The sequence below is a fragment of the Sinohyriopsis cumingii genome, chromosome 5, assembly GCF_028554795.1.
Source record: "Sinohyriopsis cumingii isolate HCF-2022 chromosome 5, ASM2855479v2, whole genome shotgun sequence".
Taxonomy (NCBI): Eukaryota; Metazoa; Mollusca; class Bivalvia; order Unionida; family Unionidae; genus Sinohyriopsis; species Sinohyriopsis cumingii.
In genome coordinates this window covers 91,350,019-91,373,025 of record NC_142965.1, presented here as the reverse complement: position 1 = coordinate 91,373,025, position 23,007 = coordinate 91,350,019, and the positions used below count along the sequence as shown (strand labels likewise).

The 23,007-nt window shown below is 34.6% G+C and overlaps 1 protein-coding gene across 13 annotated transcripts in view; it reads right to left on the bottom strand.

Moving 5' to 3' along the window:
- LOC149799750 (serine/threonine-protein kinase mig-15-like) overlaps positions 1 to 23,007 on the bottom strand; it is a 259,276-nt gene that overhangs the window by 212,628 nt on the left and 23,641 nt on the right. For all 13 annotated transcript variants that reach the window (XM_089959127.1, XM_089959138.1, XM_089959132.1 and 10 more), the window contains exon 3: positions 1,763 to 1,819. In XM_089959127.1, the coding sequence (XP_089815253.1) occupies positions 1,763 to 1,819 (57 nt within the window). The remainder of the gene's footprint in view (positions 1 to 1,762; positions 1,820 to 23,007) is intronic.

The following is a 23,007-nucleotide window of genomic DNA, read 5'->3' as shown; positions in this document are numbered from 1 at the left end:
TATGCAAGGATAGGGACAATTTAACAAAATACATACCATAGCTAGAAAAAATACAAAACGAAATTAGAACACGAAGAGGAAACAGGAAAGAAAAATGTGTGTACATTTGTACAAGATAAATGCTAACACCTCAAAAGATTAACATAGAAAAATTCATGGATATCATGGATATAATCCAAACTTTTACAAAGAAGATATAGCGATTTCGCTTGTTAACACATGAAACAAAGCCTTCACTGACATCAACAAAGCAGACACTACAGCCATGCGACTGGAATAAGAATGAAGGTCACCACGCATGGGCAACATATCTATGGGGAGTCCCTGGGGCAATACAGTCTTCTGAAATCTTCTTTTTCACCCTAATGGGAGGACGAATTCTCATAATACAGTAGGGGTATTTTCAATCCAATAAATTGCCAGCTATGCAATAGCAATTGCTATGGTATTACTGACATTAAAATGGTGATTTTTTTCCCTAGAAAATGGCATGTTTTAATAAACCGATATCCAGGTTAAAAAACTGCAAATACAAGATGAATTTTGCAAATAGAATTTTTTTTGTCTCAACTTATAATCAATAATCAGGACTTACTTCAAACTTAGAGATATATTATCATGATTACATGACTTTGCTCTTAAATGGTCAAGTAATAAATTTAAACTATTTCTGATGATTTGTTCCAGTTTAAATGTAAAATTCCTTGAAGGTAGTATTAATAAATAATGACAAACAAGAACAGCATGTCCCTCTATACATTAAATGACAGCTTCATCACATGAAAGGTTTTGGGGGACTGCAACAGATTTACAGTTACATAAAATATGACAGCCATAGAAAGTTGCTTTCATTTAACAAAACTGTTAAACACAAATAATACAACACAGAAAAAATGTAAACATTTGTATCAGGTTAAAGTATACATATCATTAAAAGCGATTACTCTTGTACATTTATTAACATTTTGAACTCTTGAGCAAAGATATAACTGCATATCAAACAAAAATTAAACTTTGCCCTTAGTAACTGATTATAATCGATTATCAATCATAACATTCTGATCAATTCCCATCACTAATTCAGGTCTTGCATAAGCTTATATCAGATGATATTCTGAGAAATGACTGAACTTATAAATAAACTTTAATTCATATGTTTATACTTCACCCTACATGAGTCAGCAATTTTAGTCCTAGGTTACTCTATACAATAGCCATGACTCAAAATATGTTACATATATGATAAACAAGAAAATATATGCAGTACCATCTCACATACAGATGTAAATCACAATAAACTTCTGTCAAATTCATTGTCCTGAATGAAAGTTAGGTCACTGGGATAAAATGTCACTGATTTGTATATCTTCCTTCCCTTCATTGATTAAGCCCATTTCATTCAGATTCTGAACTGTTGAATTTTGTTTGTTTTTATCTCCTGACAATGATGACATCTAACGCACCTCCACTCCCAAAACTTGGTGTTGTTGTAGGGTTTAACACCATTTTTCAGCACAAGATAGGCTATTCATGGCGGCCAGTATAATTGGTGGAGGAAGAACCCTGGAAAACCCCGGGAAGAACCACCAACCCACGAGAAACTACTGGCAGGCTTTCTCACGTACCAACATTAGCTGAGGCTGAGACTTGAACTCACGCAGACAGAGGTGAGATAGCAGTGATCCGTAACGGTGAGTGCTTTAGACCACTTAGCCACTCAAGCCCCCCCCCCACTTGATTTTAGAATATGTTTGATACTGACCTCAGTTACATTCATAACCTTTATAGCTGCCAGTTGACCAGTCTTTGTGTGGCTCCCCTGCAATACAAAAGAAAACACTGCAATCTACAAGTCAAAGAAGAGGAAGTGCATCAATTCATTTTTATTTTATATACCAGATGTCTTGGGAAAATATGATAGAATATATTCTCAAATTAAGCCGACAATGAAAGGATGTCTCAATGCAATTAAACTTTCAGTTTTATTGCAGTCAAAATACATCTTAAAAAATGTACATGCCAATCACCATCAAATATACCATCTATACTCACTTATAAGACCAACTGCAAACTGCACAGACCCTGATCTGCCACCGCAAAATAAAATGTCAGATCAGATTATGCAGTCTGTTAGAAGTAATCAGTAGAACAAACAACACAGACCCTGATGTGCAGTGCATTATACAGTTAGACTTGACTTATATGCGAATATTTATGGTACTTATTAACTACACCAAGAAAATCAGTAATTAAAAACATCTAACCGCTCCGGTGGCCTACTGGTTAGAGGATGCGGGAGGTCGCAGGTTTAATCCTCAGCCGTGTCATACCAAAGACTTACAAAAATGGTTCTAACAGCTGCCTCGGTTGATGCTCGACATTAAGCAGTTAGTGTTACTACTGGTCGGTCTGGTGTCAGTATAATTGTGACTGGGTGGGAGATCATGCTACATGTCTGCAGCATGATGCCCCAGTAAAAGACATCACTACAAACTGCCACACTGCAGACATCATAGCGATGACTGAAAAATTGTTAATGCTACGTTAAAAATCCAAATCACACACATATAAACATTAAACTGGCCATGGCTTGTATCTTGAACCCATGGCAAGATGTATCCAAATAGCAAGATGGATGGATGGATGAAGGGAGGGAGGGAGGGACAGATGGACAGACACCTATGTAAAAATACCAAAGTGATCACTGTCAAGCTTGTGGAACTTTTGTCAGGATAGGCTAAAAAGTGTCAGACTCTATGCTGGGAATATAGGGTACAAAGAACATGAAAGTAAGGTGAATAAGACCTGATTTATTGCTGATGTGCTAGGATATTTCTGGAGTGATTTGGAAACAGGGCCTATGCTCATTGTGTCTGGAAAAGTTGGTTTGTTTGGAAATAAAATCTAATGCGAGTTACCTGGTAAAATTTTGAATTCTTTTTGACTGCGATTTTCTGCATTATTTTATTTTATACTGGTGTCCAAATTTTCACTGAGATTGCTTGATTGGGGAATATTCATAACTCCTGCAATAAAACATCCCTGAAACAGAATTTGGATGTTTCTGTGCATGCAAAATTCCAGAGAGCTTTGTTTTTCTTTAACTCTAGTTTTTCTTCACTTAAACAGAAAATCTGTCAATAATCACTTGTTTTACATGGCAAAATGATAATGTATTCAAGAAAATTTCACAGTGTCTGGGAAATTAGTCAGTAATTACTTGCACATGCTGTGAGCAGTCAATACTTTCCTATATTAATTATCTATACTGGTTCCCTCTCCTACCTTCTTAAAACTCCTCAACAGCTGACTACAATATACCATGGGTACACATGCAAAACTGCTCAAATACATACATGTGCAAACATCTGCTGTAGTTACATTTTTCCTTGGACATCACCCATGATCAATATGGTAAACATGGTACTCACTAGCACTGTATATTGTATTGAACTGGAAATGGGTTTAGCCCTACAATGTAAGACATTGACCCTGATATTCATGTTTTGGGGGGCAAGGTCTTACTGCCTAAACAACAGCACTGTGTAGCATGTTCTGATGTTGACTATGATTGTAACAAGTCAAACTTTCAGGAATATCTCACACACTAGGCAGTCCATATTGATGCCCTTCTACAAATTAAAACCATAATGTTTTAGTCAGACTTTCCTTATTCTGATAAATTCAAATTCTCACAAAAGCAAATAGATCTGTTTTCATGTTCCATTGGCCTACATTTCAGTTGCCTAGAAAGCGATGGAAGCCATGAATGCCGAAATCAGGCAAAGCTGAAGTATATTTCTTTAATGAAACACATACGAAATTTATTAATAATGAAAATGGGCTGAGAAAGCTTAATTTTGCACAAGATTCTTATCGTCCTTTTAAATGATTTGGTATTCCCAGCTTCCAAAGCATTCCAGCCAACTGAGATGAAGGCAAATGGAACTTGAAAAAATGTACATTTGTTTGATTTGAAGGGGGTGAATTTTTTAAATATGGGTGTGTGGGAATTAAGACACTGCACAAAGCTTGCAAATAGTATGTCTGATTTTAGTGCATTCTGATTTTAGTGCATTTCTGTTTTTAGACTAAAGCATGTTGTAAAACAGATCCCATTTCTTTTGCCAACTTCATTAGAATTTTGTGCTTGATAATTTTTTTTGATTTACAGTATTTTAGGATACTCCTGATGTACTAAAAATCTGCAGTAAGCAGTAAGGCAACATGTTCCCCCTGGCTTTCTTCTGATATTCATTCCCAACATCCATTTCCCTTGTCCCACCTGAATTTGTGGATTAAGTATTTCAGATTCTTGCTTTGCATACACTATATCATGTATCATGCATTATTTTCATAAGAAAAATGAAAATAATTTTGTTTTCTTTAATATAGTTCTTTCACAGACTGATACAGTGTGGGGATGTGGGTAGCATCAACAAATAGCAGCTTGATCCAACAGCCTTCCAAGTAAGAATTTTAAGAACTGAGTTTCCTGTCAGAATTCTGCATGTTTATTTTATAAATTCTGCTGTGGAAAGAAAGGCAGAGAAGATTATCTGATAGATGTATATTTTCTAAATGCGAAAAAAAAATGTACTGGGGTAGTTTCAGAACTGACATCACCAAAGTGCCAATACTGTAGCACTTTTTATTCCCATTGTGGTAATATACATTTTCTTTCACTGCTATATAGAATATCTACATTAGTCTACTAGATACCATAAAATGTGTCATGAATGATGTAGAAACAATGTACCGCTATACGTGACAAAGTCACAAGTTGTTGTTTTGTTCAACACATCATTGGCTATACATGGCGGGCAAATATATATGGAACTGACAACCCAACAGCAGCTACTGAATGACAAGACAGAATTGTTCTACTGCATGTATATGTGTGTGTGTGTGTGTGTGGGTGTGTGTGAAGCCAAAATCCATCAATTTACATGAAATTTTTTCAATTCTATGCTAATGCAATTAAAAAAATGCACTACTATGTAAGTACCAAAACAATGCCATAATAACAGACAGTGACCATTTACAAATTTAGTTCATACATATAATGCATGAAAGTGTTCATTTCATCCACCATACTTTTATACAAGTAAAAGGGGTGAAAACACATTTTGCTACTGCTTGCTATTTGACACTATGCAAATATCCCCCAATGTAAATAACTCACCTGACTTAACAGATCCAATGGGAAAATAACTTAATTCTTCTAAGATCCCACCTGACCCCACAAGCCAATGAGAAATTACAAAAAAAGTTGTCAACAGGTTTTATGTGTTTGTGTGTGTTTGATTTAGATCTTTTACGTAGCTTTAACAATTTTTCAGTCATATCGCTATGATGTCTGCAGTGTGACAGTTTATAGTGATGTTTAGCACTTGGGCATCATGCTGCAGACATCTAACGTAATGTCCCACCCAGTCACATTATCCTGACACCAGGCTTACCAGTCCTAACACTAACCTCTTGATGCTGAGCGCCAAACGAGGGAGCTGTTAGTACCATTTTGAAAAGTCTTTGGTATGACTCAGCCAGGGTTCAAACCGAGACCTCCCACATCCAAGGCAGATGCTCTACTACTAGGCCACCGGAGCAGGCTCAACAGGTTTTATTACTAATACTATTATTAATGATCATAAACACTTAGGTCAACCAATATTTAAAGATCCTATGTGACCCTACACTATAAATACCAGTGTACAAAAATTCACTATCCAATATCTTGATTACAGATCAGCACAATTCACAGTCACAAACAAAAATCACACACAACACACACAATGCAGGTAGTCATTCTCCAAGAGTTACAAAAAATATAGATAGCATAAAGTTATATAATTGATCCACACAAAAAATAGATACATAACAAAATTTAATGAAAAAAGACAGACAGCATGAAGTTATATAATTGATCCACACAAAAAATAGATACATAACAAAATTTAATGCCAACAGGAAGACATCATAAAGTTATATAATTGATCCACACAAAAAATTGATACATAACATAATTTAATGCCAACATGAAGACAGCATAAAGTTCTATAATTAATCCACACAAAAAATAGATACATAACAAAATGTAATGCCAACAGGAAGACAGCATAAAGTTCTATAATTAATCCACACAAAAAATAGATACATAACAAAATGTAATGCCAACAAGAAGACAGCATAAAGTTATATAATTAATCCACACAAAAAATAGATACATAACAAAATGTAACGCCAACAGGAAGACAGCATAAAGTTCTATAATTAATCCACACAAAAAATAGATACATAACAAAATGTAACGCCAACAGGAAGACAGCATAAAGTTCTATAATTAATCCACACAAAAAATAGATACATAACAAAATGTAACGCCAACAGGAAGACAGCATAAAGTTATATAATTAATCCACACAAAAAATAGATACATAACAAAATGTAATGCGAACAGGAAGACAGCATAAAGTTATATAATTAATCCACACAAAAAATAGATACATAACAAAATGTAACGCCAACAGGAAGACAGCATAAAGTTATATAATTAATCCACACACAAAATAGATACATAACAAAATGTAACACCAACAGGAAGACAGCATAAAGTTATATAATTAATCCACACAAAAAAACTGATACGTAACAAAATGTAACGCCAACAGGAAGACAGCATAAAGTTCTATAATTAATCCACACAAAAAATAGATACATAACAAAATGTAACGCCAACAGGAAGACAGCATAAAGTTTTATAATTAATCCACACAAAAAATAGATACATAACAAAATGTAATGCTAACAGGAAGACAGCATAAAGTTATATAATTAATCCACACAAAAAATAGATACATAACAAAATGTAACGCCAACAGGAAGACAGCATAAAGTTATATAATTGATGTGCAGCTGTATGTGCATCAGCTGGACACATACATATATATGTGTGACATAACAGGTGAACAACACTGGCATAAAAATGTCAGAAAAGGAGAATAATTCTGCTACCAAGCCAAGTACATACTGTAAAATCTGGATGTTCTTAGAATACTCTCTGATTGTCAAGGTTGACTTGGATAAAATTTGCACATGTAATTCTGTCATATCCTACAATTTTGATATGGTGGACATAAATTGCCATTTGTCATTTGTCAATACGATTTTGTATGGTGTTTGGTGTGTGCCTGATCTTGATGAATTAGAGGCTTGAATTTTATTATTCCTGTAAATTTAAGCAATTCAGTTACCAGATATATGGTTGCAGACTGTTACTCTATCATATTCATCCATAAGGTATTCTACATTCTATTAGATATGTGTAGTATTAAATACCAGTCACAACCAAGTTTCATGAGGTCATATAGTGTTGCACATTGAGTGAGCGACTGCTCCGGTGTCCTAAGTGGTTAAAGCACCCATCTTAGCTGTGGGAGGTCATGGGTTCAAACCCCAGCCAAGTCATATCAAAGACTCAGTCAGCATCATGAGGTTAGTGCTACTTACTAGACATGTCTACAGCATGATGCCCCAGTGATAATCACTATTAACTGCCCCACTGCAGACTTCCTAGTGATGTGGAGGAAATTGAAGAAGAAAAAAAACACGCACACATGTGCATATAGACGCACACACACACATGAATATTTTAGCCTGGATTGGAGCAACACCTAATTAAAAAAAAACGTGAATCAACTTCAGGTGGTTGGTCTGTGTGGATTGGCAATTATACACTGTATTTAATAAAAAGGGTACAATGCAATAGAACTTTCAAAAATATGAATACACCAAGATCAAAACATGTGTAATATGTTTTGGTGCATTTAAAAGTAGAATCAAAGGCTCCTATTGTTAGAAATAAAAAATCAGACCCTACTGAAATGTTTCTAGTTGAAAGACTTTAAGCTTATTTATATAATCATTCCATACTTTATATGCTTAATCACCAAAAAAGCACCTGTTCCTAATTATACATAGCATAGGTGTGAGATATTAAATGTGTGTACTTTTGACAGCCACACCTATGACATTTGTAATTAGGAAGAGGTACTTAGATTGGAAGTAATGAGAATGACATCGTTTCTGGGCAGGGATTTTCATAGGGCACGTGTTAGTTATCTTGCCAACATGGCAACCTTAGGCAAGAGGGGTATTCTTCATGGCTTCCACACCTTGGGTTCTTGGGAGCTTGTCATAGGTTACATGTATTCAATTTTCCATTACCTGACATATTCAAATATTTTTGGAGCAGACTTTTCATATGTAGATGTAGCTTACGAACACAGGGTTTTGGAATATTTGCTCAGCTGGATTTCTCCACTCCCATTTTGTCCAGTTTCCCCACCCCCTCTCTCATCTCTACTTTTATCAACCTTACAACTTTATTTTGTTTTTATTTTGATTTCATTTATTACAAAGTTTGGTGGACTCAACCAAGCAAGAAAATATTTCGTCTTAAAACCTGACTAGGCCAGATATTTCCAGACCCATCCAATCCCTAACACACACAGACACACACACACAGAGTTTACTGAATATATGATTTTGGTTTGGGTTCCTAAGTCAAAATCTGGGAGTTGGGATGGTGTTAACAGCAAGGTGATTAACCAATTATAATAAAGCATAGAGCCTTTGGATGGCAAGCCATCAAAATCATCCTAGTTTTGGATTGTTGTCAATTTTGTACCATGAGAAACCTTAGAAAATTGCACAAAGGTAAGTTTCATATTGCTGCAGCCATTAACCGTGTGTGTGTGTGTGTGAATATATATATATATATATATATATATATATATATATATATATATATATATACACACACACACACATACATACATACATACATACAGTATATCTAAAGCAATATCAATATGTCCCCAACCTCCGGATTTGGGGGACACAACATTTTTAAAGGAAAAATAAAATAGTACTACATATTGCCCTAATAGTCTTATTAAAATGAAATCTCTGTGTATCCCCTAGGGGGTGCAAGATTGAAAGTCAAAATCCCATTGGTGTCCAAAATAGGGGTCAGACTGGTTATAAAATAAACCTAAGTGTCAAATTAAATTGGGGAACTATGATGCACAAATGAGGGTAAAGGAAAACAATGAATCTTATTTGCTTTGATAGACTTGCCACATGAAATTTTGTGATCTGTACTGCCTTTTTCATGGGCACTTACATGATTGCAATAAATGTTTTACATGTGTTCAGATTACTTGTAAAACTTTAACATGTCTGAGTTTCTGACTAACATGAAATGAGCTTCATCATGGAATTTTCCCTTCCTGATCTTGCTCACATTTAATTTCAGTGTACACATTATCTGCCAGCATGATAAATACCTGTTCTCTGAATTACTTTTACTTCTGAACAAAGAAATCATTAATTAAATGAGAAATTGTGTATTTGCATAAACTTTTGTCTTTATCTCAACCTCAAAATAAAACTGAATCTTCCCTGAAACAGGATTAAATTTAATCTTGACAGTACCTTACACTAATGGCCAATAAACATTTTACATTGCAACCTGGCTGACTACCATAAACCCTAAATGTTCTCATTGCCAGATACATTGTTCTGAAATAGATATTCATTGCCACCTTGTAGTTTTTATTACATTTTGCAACCTTAGACACTGATAGTGCCTGCCCAATGAAAAACCCATCTATATCTTTTAAAAAACTGCACAAGGTTGACTTCCACCCCCACCACTGGCTTCTCATGGGAGAAATATGGTCAAGAAAATAGAATTTCTAGAGTGAGGTATCTGTTTATGACAGTGCGATACAAAGGATCCCAAGGGAAGAAGACTGTGTGTCCCCCACCCTCCAAAATTATGGGTACATAAAAGAGCTAAAAAGGAAAAGAATAGCACATAATGCACTAATAGTGCTGTAACTTACTATGACAGTTTTGCCATCAAAATTTTGTTTCCTGCACTGTAGTACATGTTTATTGGACACTTATTATTGCAATGAAAGTTTTATCATGGCTCAAAAAGAAAAGATTCATAAAAACATTAACATGTTTGAATATCAGGATAACCTGAAATGCGCTGCACCATGAAATTTTCCACACAGTTTATTAATTTTTCTACGAAAAATATATGCATGGCCACTGTGTGACCATAATAACCTCAAAAAACTTAAATCTTCCTCACCATAGGGGTGAGTTTAACCTCAAAAATGTATAATGCTGATGGCCATATAACACTTTCCATTACAATATAAACCATGACTATTTTCCTTGTCAGATACATTGTTTTAAAACAGATATTCATCATGCCATCTACGAGTTTTTGGCATCTTTTGTGACCATAGCGATTGCTACCTCCACCAGAGATATGGACTGACAGCCACTAATGAAAAGCTGCAGTCAATATTATTTATTTTGACCAAAAAAAAAAAAAAAAATGGCTGGGGGAGGGGGGGGAGAAGAGGCACAGGGTCATGATTGGGGGGGGGGGGCATAGTTCAAAACAGTGTGGGACACCCACAAGCCCATGCTCAATATGCGACACAGTCAATGTACGTCTTGTCTAGGACACAACTGTTGGAAGATTTTTAAAAATATTATTTCAATGATCATTTCTCTCTACAGTACTTTCGTTTTCTCCATTTCTACTAATCTCCCACTCCTCCCAGAACTATGAACTGAACAATCTGGTCTTTGTTTTAAAGCTACAAGTGTAACTATGATAGAATTAGAGTAATAATAAAGTATATATAGCTCTGAATAATTAAATTTCAAACTAAAAAAAAAACAAAGTGTATTATGAAGTCTCTTAAGAAGAAGTCATTATCGTCATACCATGACAGTGCAAATTATATAATCTGTTGAATGGTGCTCAAAAACAAAATTACTACACTACAGTGAAACCTGAATTGAACAATATCTGCTATAAGACCACCTGTCTTAAGAAACCTTGTTTATATGGATTTACAGTGAGGCCTATCATAAGAGACCACCTGTCTTGAGAGACCATGATTTTGGCAAAAGGGTCAGTCTTTGAAGACAGGTTCTTCTATACCTCAAAATCTAGTATTTTCACATTGTCTGTGTGCATGTCCAGCGTCCTTCACTCAGAATCCTTCATGTGACACCAGAACATTTGAGGAGGCAAACCTATCAACTGCTCCATTAGCCAGGCATGAGCAGCTTCCTCCAATGGGCATGGGCCAGATAGTGATTTTTAAATGTGTGTGTGTGTGATTCGGATTTTTAACGTAGCTTTAAAATAAATTCAGTCATATTGCTTTGATGTCTGCAATGTAGCAGTTTATAGTGATTTTTAAATGTACCCATATGATGTAAATTTAACCAGATAAAACCATATCATGGTCCCGATGCAGCCAGGTGTAGGACAAAGTCCACCCCATCAAAATGAAAGAACATAACCCTCTTCCCCAGTCAAAGTTTTAAAACTTTTCAAATCGCCACAAATATGCATCTGTACTGGTAACTTCTTTTCATTATGTTATCATTATATAAGTGGGTTAAAAGAAATGGTACTGGCCTATTTTAAAACGGGATAGGAAAAAATGTGACATATCATCAATATACCTTATTTAATTTAATCATGGCTGTGCAGGGCAGTCACAAGTAAATAATTTTGATCAAAGTTTGTAGCAATTCCACCCTTGCATTGGCATGTCTTCCTTTTGGAGCACTCCCATCAGATGATTTTATTATCTTCTTTTTGTACATGTAATCATCATGGCAACCTTAGTACTCCTGATTATCTCTCCATTGATCATTACATTTCCAGTGGTTTCACATACCCCAAAACACAGCTTAATATATGAAGATTTATGATGGTTAACATGGAAGTTCATATTCCTCTGACAGACAAAATCAGTCCCAAAATCTTGGTGGTTTTTCTCGATATGGTATACGATAAAATCAGAAGGATTTAATTAATGGATTAAATGTGTGTGTAATGATGCTTTTGTAAATGAGATGACAAAACAGGTCTTTATATCAAAATGGTCTTCAGACATTTTAAGCTCCTATAAACGGCCCAAGAAGGTACACAAAGATGTGTATTTGTGACATTTTATAAAGGGCTGAACTTAGACCAGAGGCAGGAATTATGTCATATATTTCAATTTGCTGTGGGGATTTTGTCATAGGGGGATTTTGTCTGAACCCTGATACAGTAGATTGTACATACCATCCATAGGCCATTAAAAAATTTATCATTAAATAACACACCCAGTAATGTCTTACACTTGTGCTGTAAAGATTAATTTTTATACTTAGTGCAAAAAAATAACAATACAAAATGGATTCTCGATAAATCAGTGATAAACACAAATTCTGATTTATGGAAGGCATTTTTAACCAAGATGGCTAATCATGAAGTCACCTGCAAATTATCAAAGATCAAAATGAGTTGTAGTTTTCCTCATATCAATGTCAAGGGATAAAATAAAAACCAGATGTAGTAGATTAAACATCATAAAGACCTGTTTTGTTATGTCCAAGTCTTCCAATTAGTGGAGATTAGTGGTCTGTCAGTGGTACTGAAAGAAAATATTGTGTGTGCCTGAGGGCCACTGGTTAAGATGGTTGTTTATTGCCCACTCCAATAAAAATATCCATTTGCAAAATGAAGTGTCCTGTTGTGAATAAAGTTAATTTATTCTTCAGTCTCTAATCTTACTTGTAATAGTTATTTGTTGTCTTGTTTATTGTCATTCATGTATAAATTCATATATTTTGAATTCTATTTGTCTCTGTTTTGTATATCCATTTAGTATTTGTTCATCCTTTCATTCATTTTTACATCTACTCTTTTATGTATTAAATACTTATCTAAATCTGCCTTTGTTCATCCATTTCTTTGTGTATTAATTATAATATCAGTAATGCTAACTAGTGAAATCAAACACTGAATCAATTAAATTAGCAATAGTATTGTAAATAATTAAATAGGAAATAAAATCAGATTATTTTAGAGAAAATGGTAAAACTGATACACTCATCATGAATAAATTGATCAAGATCAAACTTTTCTTTGTGGAAAAAATATGCTGATGGAACTGAAGGATCTCAGCATGTTTTTTAATGTAATATAATAATAATATTTTCTGTATAATAGACAATCCCCATCCTGACCAACCATGTCTTATAGTTCATCTGCGAAAAAACTACAGAAAGGTTTATCTTAGCACGTTTCTTTTTCTCAAGATAAGAATCACTAACAAGTACAGATAATTTTGCATGAAAAATGCTACATTTCTATGACGGTAGGAAAGCATGCTCAGAAGGCTATGCTATGCTTTGATGAATTCACTGCACATCTTGGAAGTTATTTTAAAATTCCTCATTATCGAAAGTTACTAGTCAAATGCAATTTATAGTCACTAGACTCACTAGACTTCCTAAGATGTTATTTTAAAAAGCTTGGATGGCAGTATGGTCAAACGTTCCAAGCAAATTATGTTCCCACATTAAATAATATTGACCACCTTTCCTTAAGAGAAGTTACATTGTTCAGCAGATGAATGATTAGTTTCTAAACGAAACTTACCTACCAATGGATTTTTTTCATTTCAAACAATTATGAACATCTGTCTGTTATCAAAATTTTCCACAATGATCCTGATCACCAGATTTTGCATTCATGGTTTGTACATTTTAATGAACAACAGACCACAGAAAAGTTTTTGAAGAACTATAATAAATTTACAGCCACTTACTTGTTGAGCTACAGACAAAATATGGGGAAAAGAATACCTAATAAAATGACAAAGTAAATTTTCATTTCCATTTTATATGTTGAGTGTAATTTGAGACATATTTATGATGAGGAATATGGGAGGCAGGGAGCTACTTTTGATAATCAGTTTATGACTTTAAAATGATCCTCTGCCTTTCACTTTTCCAAATTGCCATCATGATAATTACTTTCACTTTAACCAATCTATCATCCTACCCACTATTTATAATGTGTAGATTTTAAGAATGTTCCTCTTTGTTAAGCAAGCTGGTAGAACATTTCAATACTAGACTGTATGCAAGACAATTCAGAAAATCTTTCCACAGTTTAAACAAGGGTTCAACAGAAGGTAGCGTCTCACAAATTCTGCATACATGCTATCCTACATTTCCAATGTACCTGCCTTTCCAAAACTTTCAAAATTATTTTTGCAAAGAAAATTAATATTGATGTAGCTGATAAGGATATCTATTTGCTTTCACAGGCAAGACAAAAATTACACTGAGTAACTCTGTTTCAGGGAGCCATGAAAATGTGGTGTGTTATATGTGAATTTGCCTCATTTACACAAGTTGTTCTACTGGCAGAGTATTAGACTCGTAATTCAAGTGTTGTGGTTTCAATACCCACCCAGATCGGCTGTTTCAATGTAACAATGGGACTGATATTTAGCTTAGCATGATAAAGCCAATACTGTGTTAAAATACCTTTATAATCACCCAATTAACCATTAATTGCATAAGGTCACATGATCCATTACCATATCCATCTATTATGAGGATCCATGTTATACTGAGGTGTCCTTTTAGGGAAGGTCCACTGTATCTGATTGTATAACAGTTTTCCATATGTGATCAGGCATCTACAATCCTATCTCTGCATTTCATTTGTTTGTTTCATATCAAATGAACAAGAATATTATTCTGTCATTATTTTTTAAATCTCCAAAACAATGGAACATAAATCAGGATTCATAAATAATGATGACTAATCAAGCCAGGATCATATTTTCCTATTGTTAAATTACCATTCATAAGTGGATCATTTTTTTATATTTCCTGACAGCTCTTAACACAATGTAATTGCTGAACACAAACTGATCTAAACCTTTAACATTTAGATAATAGAAACAGCTTTATCTACACAGACCTACAACTACTAAAATTTGGAAACCCCACTCCAGATTTACAGTCATACAGTACTACAGTTATTATACCTTTCTGGCATGTTTTTCTCCATTCTACCATATTTCTCTCTGTTAAAGGTCTTCAGCTACAAGTTGATTTTATCTCAACCCACAGCATTATAAAAATATACATTCACCCCCTACCCTTGCTAGTTGCAAATTCAAACAATAGACCTGATCTGCCATCACATAATGCACCAGCAGATACAGGTCTATGTTGCTTGTTCTAATGACTACTCCAAAGAAACTGCATAGACCTAAACCTGTCTATGTATTATGTGATTGCAGATCCAGGTCTATGCACTTTGCAATTGGATCTGAATTATTAGATGAATATATATGGTACAACTTAACATAAATTTAAAAAAAAAACGAATTTTTTCAAAAGGCTAATCAGAGATAAAAAATATATTCCCAAATCCAAAGCCACGAATATAAAATTAAAATAATCTTTTTTCAAGCATCATTACCCACTTGAACAATTTATTCCTGAAAAATGTATCGCATTCTTTCACAAAAACTTTGGCCGCAGGAACTGTAATTCATTCCTTCATTTAAGCTGGAACTTTTCTTCAATACATGACACTGGTGCTCTGACTAGACAGTGTGCTCATTTTCAATACCTGATTCCATGGCACAAATTCAAAAATGATAAAACCATATGTTTCAACCAAGATTCTTATGAAGAAAATGCACAACTATACCAGAGGCTCTGTCTGATATCATTACCTGCTTAGACATATCTAAGAATTTTGTATTTCATTCATAACAGTGTAATGCAAGGTACAAATATGTTAAATTGCAATCAGTTTCAGAATACACATATTCAGTGGGCCCCATTCAACCCACCCCAACCTGTTCATATTCATTATTTGTGGAATAATTAAGAAACATTTCATCTTTAAGGGAATATTAGTTGCCTGGAACGCTTAGGTTCCTAAGATGGTCTCCAAAAGAATTGCACACGCTTTACAAAAGTAACACAGACCTTATAACAATATTATTTCAAGAAATAGTACGTGGACATATTTCAATTCTTTTGTACAGGAAAATTTTGAGCCAATCCTTGAAATGAATATGTCACTGCTACACGCAAGATCCATGGTCAGGTGACAGAGTGTTGCCACGTGTTACAAATCTGGGACAAACAAAATTTCAATGGGACAAAGATAATATCATTTGCTTAGGCATTTTTTTTAACTCACAGTTTGAACTGTGTTGACTGCACTGCCATCTTTTCCATAATAAAAGGATTATCAAGCGTTGAAGAAAAAACATTAAAATATCTGAATACCTGGTTTACCTGAAAAGCTGCACTTGGGAATTTTCCGTTCCAGATCTTGCTCTCATTTAACTTTACCCATTTTCTACCAGTATTTTACAGAAAATAAATCTTTTCATTGAAAATAGTAATTCATTTAGTAAAAGATAAAGTATGTTTTACTTAAATTTTTTCCAAAAGTTCATACTGCCATTATTTGAACTTTGTAAATACGTTAAACTATAAGCTGTTAAGCTACCCAACATCAAAACCGGACAAACACATGTAACAAAACATGGATCGCCCAACTTGTTGCAATGATTCACAATCTGAACATTTTGACTGCCTTCAATTATTACAGCAGTCTCCAGCACCTACATAATGCATGTGAACCAAATAAAAATTGTCAGTGATTTTTTTTATTTTTCTTTAAATATATAATCACATACAATGAAAAAGCATATCCAGTGGGCCTATATGAGTCTACTGATATATGACTACAAGCTGCATAAAATCTGTGTGAAGGGGCAAATTTTATGTCGATCTAACAAGAACACATTTGTTGAGACCAGAGAACCATTAATTAGATTTACGGAGACAAGCTTGTATCATATCGCCATACTACTGTGTACCGTAATGTCCTTTAGAGGGAGAATTTTGTTCCTAATTAAGCATTTGTTTATACAGCAGCCAGCCGGACTATTAGGGACAAGGAAAACTTCATTTTTCATGGTAAAGCTGTCACAGTTGAGAAATCGCAGAAACTCTGTTACTCAAACTACCAGGTCAAGCTGACCCTGACTTTGGTGCCTCTGGAAAAAGGCGGCAGAGATATTTGATTCTGATTGGTTACAATAAATATGGGGCGTGTTTCCCACACAAAATTTTCTAGGTTTTAAAACTGCCACATCGGAAATTTTAATCAGTCTAAGCTTTTCTACGTGAGAAACCAGAGCAGGCTCGGGGGGTTTTGCAAGAAATTCCTCGTAAAAAGAACTGCTGTCAAATGGGGACTATTGTTGAAAGGAACCTACGAAATAATATGCCAATTAGAGGGAGGAACGTTGAAAGCAAAGGTAGTGTGACAATTCCATGTAATTTGTTGATGCCATATATAATGCTTTGATGAGGTTATTTACTTGTAGTTGCATGAATCTTTTTTCTACATTCGTGTAATAATTTGCTTTATGAAGTATAACTGTGTTGAGTTAATACATAGGAAGTCGTACATTAATCTTCTTTAGATAAGTTTGACGAATTGTTTGAATTTGTCATCTTGTTTACATAAGAATTATGTTCTAAGAATTTAATACATTACATTAGTTAATCTGATTACGAGAATCTGTGTGAATTCGCCGAATTTAGAAGATTTCACGTATGATTAAGAATAAGTGTGCACTGACTGAAATGAACTAGTAACTGATTGATGTGATGTATCCTATTTATTTGCTGTGTAAATTGAGGCTGGTTCAGAACCCCAGGCCTCTTGTATGTGTTAATGTGTAAGGTCAAGGCGTAACAAACTAGCCATTTAACTAACTAGGGTCATTAAAGAACATGTGGAGTCGATTTATAGCTTTAGCGTCTGTTTAGCACTGATAGTAAAATCTGATAACGAGGGAGAATAATGAAGAATTAACTGTTTCATAAATAATGGGAAATTTAGGTTGTCTCTATTTATATTTATTTAAAAGGGGGAAAATAGTATAATTCTGTGACGCAATCCTGCGACATATTAATTTCTGAAACGTATTCTGAGAGTATCCTGAGACGGATGGTGGAAAGTATCATCCTGAGATCCAAGCGTCTGAACAGCTACAGTGGCAGCAGAACAACTGAGAACGAACAGGTTATGCAATCATACAAGACGCTGACTTCAACTGTTCACTCAATCCTATGATGAACTAAATCTATCAGTAAACAGATCGGCTATTTTATTTAAATCTATTTGCGTTTTCTTTGTATTTCGGTGAAAGTTAAATTTCTAACATCAGAGTATATTCCTGATGTAATGAATTTTCACTGTGTTGTTTTTAAAAGTAATTGATTAAATTGTTTGCTTACTTGTACAGGGGCTCGTGTTGATTTGTTCTATATACCTGCTCAGATCTCAATCTATTTCACCCATAAGTTTGACCACTTATATTTCTATTTACTCGAACTGGGCAATAACATCGAGGGCGGTCAACCCCTAGATAACGAAAACCAAATTTGGTGGGACACCCACCAGGGACAATTCCTCCCCCCATTACAATCTGCAACATGGGCAAATGGTCTAAACCGCTCACCTTTACCAATCATTATAATCTCACCTTTCTCCACATGGGTTTGAGTCTTGGGGTCAGTCATTGTGGGTACTTGTTCTTCTTAACTATTTAGTTATATCAGCAGCTTTGGAGCAGGGACTCAATATGAATCTACTTTTTTTTCTCTTTTCTATACTGTTCACTTAGATAAAGTCAATATACGAGAAATGAAGGCAATCTGATTAAAATCAGATCTCCACTGTCTTACATGAAGATCTGACACCGACTGCTTAAAAGTCATGTTCTGGTGACCAAATTTCTTACCATAATTGCTAATTTTATCAGCCAATCAGATGAAGTCTTATATCTTTGAGTTTGGGAGACTGAGCAGAACCACTCCAGTGGCCTCAGTGGTTAGAGCATCTACCTCGAATGCAAGAGGTCACAGGTTTAATCTCCAGCCTAGTCATACCAAAGACTTAGAAAAATGGTACTAGCAGCTGCCTCAATTGGCTCAGCATTAAGAGTTTCATGTTAGGACTTGTCTACCTAGTGTCTAGATAATGTGACTAGTGGGACATGATGCTACATGTCTGTGGCATGATACCCCAATGATAGACATCACTATAAACTGCCACTGGAGACATTGCAGCAATATGACAGAATTTTTTTAAAGCTACGTTGAAAATCCAAATCACACATACATACATGCACTGAGCATTGTGGCTCAAGAGCATCAAAATGTGCTGAATGATTTGGTTGTCTTTCAGACTTCTGAAAGCTGCATTTCCATTGGCTAATTCTAAGGACAGCAGAACATAACCTCCAGGCCCCAAGCAAACAAACTGCATTGCCCAAGGCGGTTCCCTCATTCATCTTGCCCTAGGGCCGGGCCAGATAACATCTAAGCAGCCGCAGTCAGATCTTCATTAAAGATAGTGGACATCAGAGTTTTATGAGATTGGAAATGAAGGTAGCATTGTCCAAACAGTGAATGTTAATGATCATCAAACTTGTCTGGATGAAGAGAAAACTAATAATGATAATTGTACCCTTACTAGATAGGACTATTGTCATCTTACTGAAGACAATATATAATCATTTGTAAGAATGTTTAGCAAAGGCTACGAAGATACAAAGAAAGACCTTTTCCGATATCTTGAAACTGATGCTGAATCCCTTAGAATGTTAGCTAAACTATATCAGAATATAAGTTTGAGTTTTTAAGACTTAGAGAGGCAAGACACCTAACATGACAACAAAACAACCACTGTGGTGGGATGATGAATGTGATAAGGCTAAATATAATAAAAACTACTGTTTATGATGCTTAGAATTCTCAGATACTGCAACTGACCTCAAGTTATATATCATACAGAGAGCATATATCAGCATTTTAATCAACAACTGCACTCACGAAAAGATGCAATAGACAAATGTCCCAAATGAATAAATTGCTCAAGCAATGAGAAACCCTCAACTTTTCCATCTTTTGAAACAGGAAATGCATTAATTCTCAGCATGAAGTGGAACGAGTCTCCTCCCCCCCACCAAACTGGTATGAATACTTTAAATCCTTATTGAAGATGCCAGTGTATGACTCTGACAATATTGTTAGTGAAGAACTACCTTATTCACAGGATGATGACTTTAAACACTACTGTTACAAATGATGAAATTATGAAAAGTTTACGTAATATAAAAAAACCAAACCCCATACTTAATACGATACCTACTTGTTTTTATCAGTGCACAAATGAACTGATCTTACCATTCATTAAATGCTCTATTTAACAAAATCTTTGAATCCAACTATTTTCCTAAACAACAGGAGAAGAGCACTGCTTGGTCTATTTACAAGTTTGGTGACAAAAGCGATCCAAACAATTACAGCGGTATCTCCAGCATTGATACTCTATGCAAAGTCTTAATGATAGTGAATATTGAATACCTGTCTATACACATGGGCAGAAGACAATGGGCTGATAGACAAAGCACAAGCAGGATGTTGGAAAAAATTCTCTGAATAAAACAATATATTCATTATTCAAGCTTTAGCTCAGAAATATCTCTACAAAGAAAGGTAGATTTTATTGCCATTCGTCGATTTTTAAAAAAGCTTTTGATAAAGAACAGTATCATCACTTATGGTAGTCATTAATATGTATGGGTATAACTGGTAAAATAGTAAACATTGAAAAAAATATGTATAAAAACCTAAAACGCTTTGTCCAAACACCCAAAGGCTTTACTACTTCAAAAGTACATTAGGTACAAGGCAAGGTTGCATTTTGAGCCCTATGTTTTCTCCTTTTAATTAATAATGAAATTACATGGCCGAAGCTTGAATGCAACACAAGATTTTGATCATATTTTTGTAACAGATGATGCTGATGATGTTGCAAATTGCACTGATACAGTAAAGCTCCTTCAGACCCAAATAAATGTAACTGAACGGTCTCATGATAAAAATGGTATAATGGTCAATCTCGATAAAACTAAAATCATTGTTTTCTGAAATGGAAGATATGTCAAGCAAAAGGAGCCTTGGTTTTTCAAAGAAAAACGTACTGAATGTGTGCCTTACTACAAGTAGGCTTTTAAAAAATTTGACTCTGCAATAAAACCTATTACTTGCTATGGGTCAGAAATTTGGAGATATGAATTTAGTAGACATTAGAAGTGAGCAATACCTTTTGCCAGTATTTAAGTATCCCAAAAACTACCAATAATGTGATTGTGTTCGGGGAGTGTGGAAGATAACCTTTTTGTATCTTGTATTTTTCGCAATATATTAAATACTGGCTGAAGGTTGTGAGAATGACTTGAACTTGCTACCCTCACCAAAATTATTTAATGTAGAAATATTAGATGAAGCTATTCAGGTGTACCTGGGCTGCAAAAGTTAAATACAAGTTATTTTGCTTTGGTTTTGGGTATGTCTGGCTAAATCAAAATGCTGGAGATGAAGAAAAAAAATTCTATTTTTGCAAAGAATTACGGATTCAGCATTCTATAACTGGCAAAGTGATATTAATGTTTCACATAAATGTGTGTATTATAACATGGATAAAACTGAAATAGAATCAGAAAAATAAATACCATATGGATTATCATATTTTTCGGAAGTTATTTGCTAAATTTAGGTGCTCATATGCTAAAAATAGAGACAGGTAGGCATAGCAAAATTGTAAGAAAAATCATGTTAATTTTCTTTGTGTTTGTCCAGCTTATGGCCATTTAAGAAGGAAATGGTTTCATGAAGTTTATTATCTCTATCCGTCTGTAGAAAATTTTTGTATCCCTCACGAGTCAAAGTAATATATTAATTATAAGAAATCTTTCTGATTACATCAATTCAGCTTTCTGTCCTAGACAATCTTTGATAACTCATACAAATGGTGAATGATATACTTAGTGGTAAGCTAAAAACTTCTTTATAATATTATACACTGATACAATTATAGGAAATTATGATGGCATTTTCATCCTGAATGCCACAACTGATTACTAAACACAATGGCACACACCATATCTACTTGTATTATATTTTGTAATATGGGCCAGTGGCCTAAATTACTGAGTAAGTTATGAATTATTATTATTATTTTTATTATTATTATTATTATCATCATCATACCTTTGTCAATGGCAGTTTGAGTCTTGGCTTAGACCAATGTGGGTATCTGAGAAAGCTTACAAGTAGCTTCCCCTGGCCCACTGATTCTTACTAGGGTTTTTTCAGGTTCTCCCTAAACCAGTTACTGGCCACTATGTATAGGCTATCTTGCACTGAGAAATGGCATTAAACCCAGAGAAACAAAAACAACAGCTTGTACTCAAGCTGCAATACAGGACCATCATATACATGTCCTGTGCTTGCTAATCACTTATTTTATACATTTTCAGGCAAGAAATCTTGTTCAAATGATACGCCTACCAACAGTGTAAAAAACAAAACTACTGTGTACATGCCAGGCCCTGCAAGCTAATCAAAAGGGAATAAGTGTAATATGAAGAGCACATTATGTACCTGTCCCACATTTACCGGTAATTGCCCTAGATGTTAACAATCGTAAGACATGATGACTACTGAGCAAATGCATCTCAATGACCTCAACCAATGATCAAGATGTTTTGTTTTTAACTTAACACAGAAGCCATTATTTTCTAATCAGATTTATCATGATTATGACTCTGACCTTAAGACCCCATACTCTGTATTGTTTCTTTATTACCATAGGTGCAAGCCATTCACAAAGTCTGGAAAGGAACTTACTCCTGGAGAAAAGCTATTCTGCAAATTCATTTGTTTAGACACAACTGCCTTGACCTTTGACTTTTTGATCCCAAAATGAAAAGGTCTCTTTAATACCTTAAGTATAAGCCTTCCACAAATATTGGTCAGGGCATGCCTCTAAAACTAGTTATTATGCAAAAACCATTTCTCTTCTTTTAGTTTCACTGACCTTAACTACTGACCTTTTGACCTCTAAATAAACAGACTTCTATTCTGCCCAATACGCAAGTCATCCACAAACTAAGGTATACGACTGGCAACTGAATATTTGTGCCCCAAACC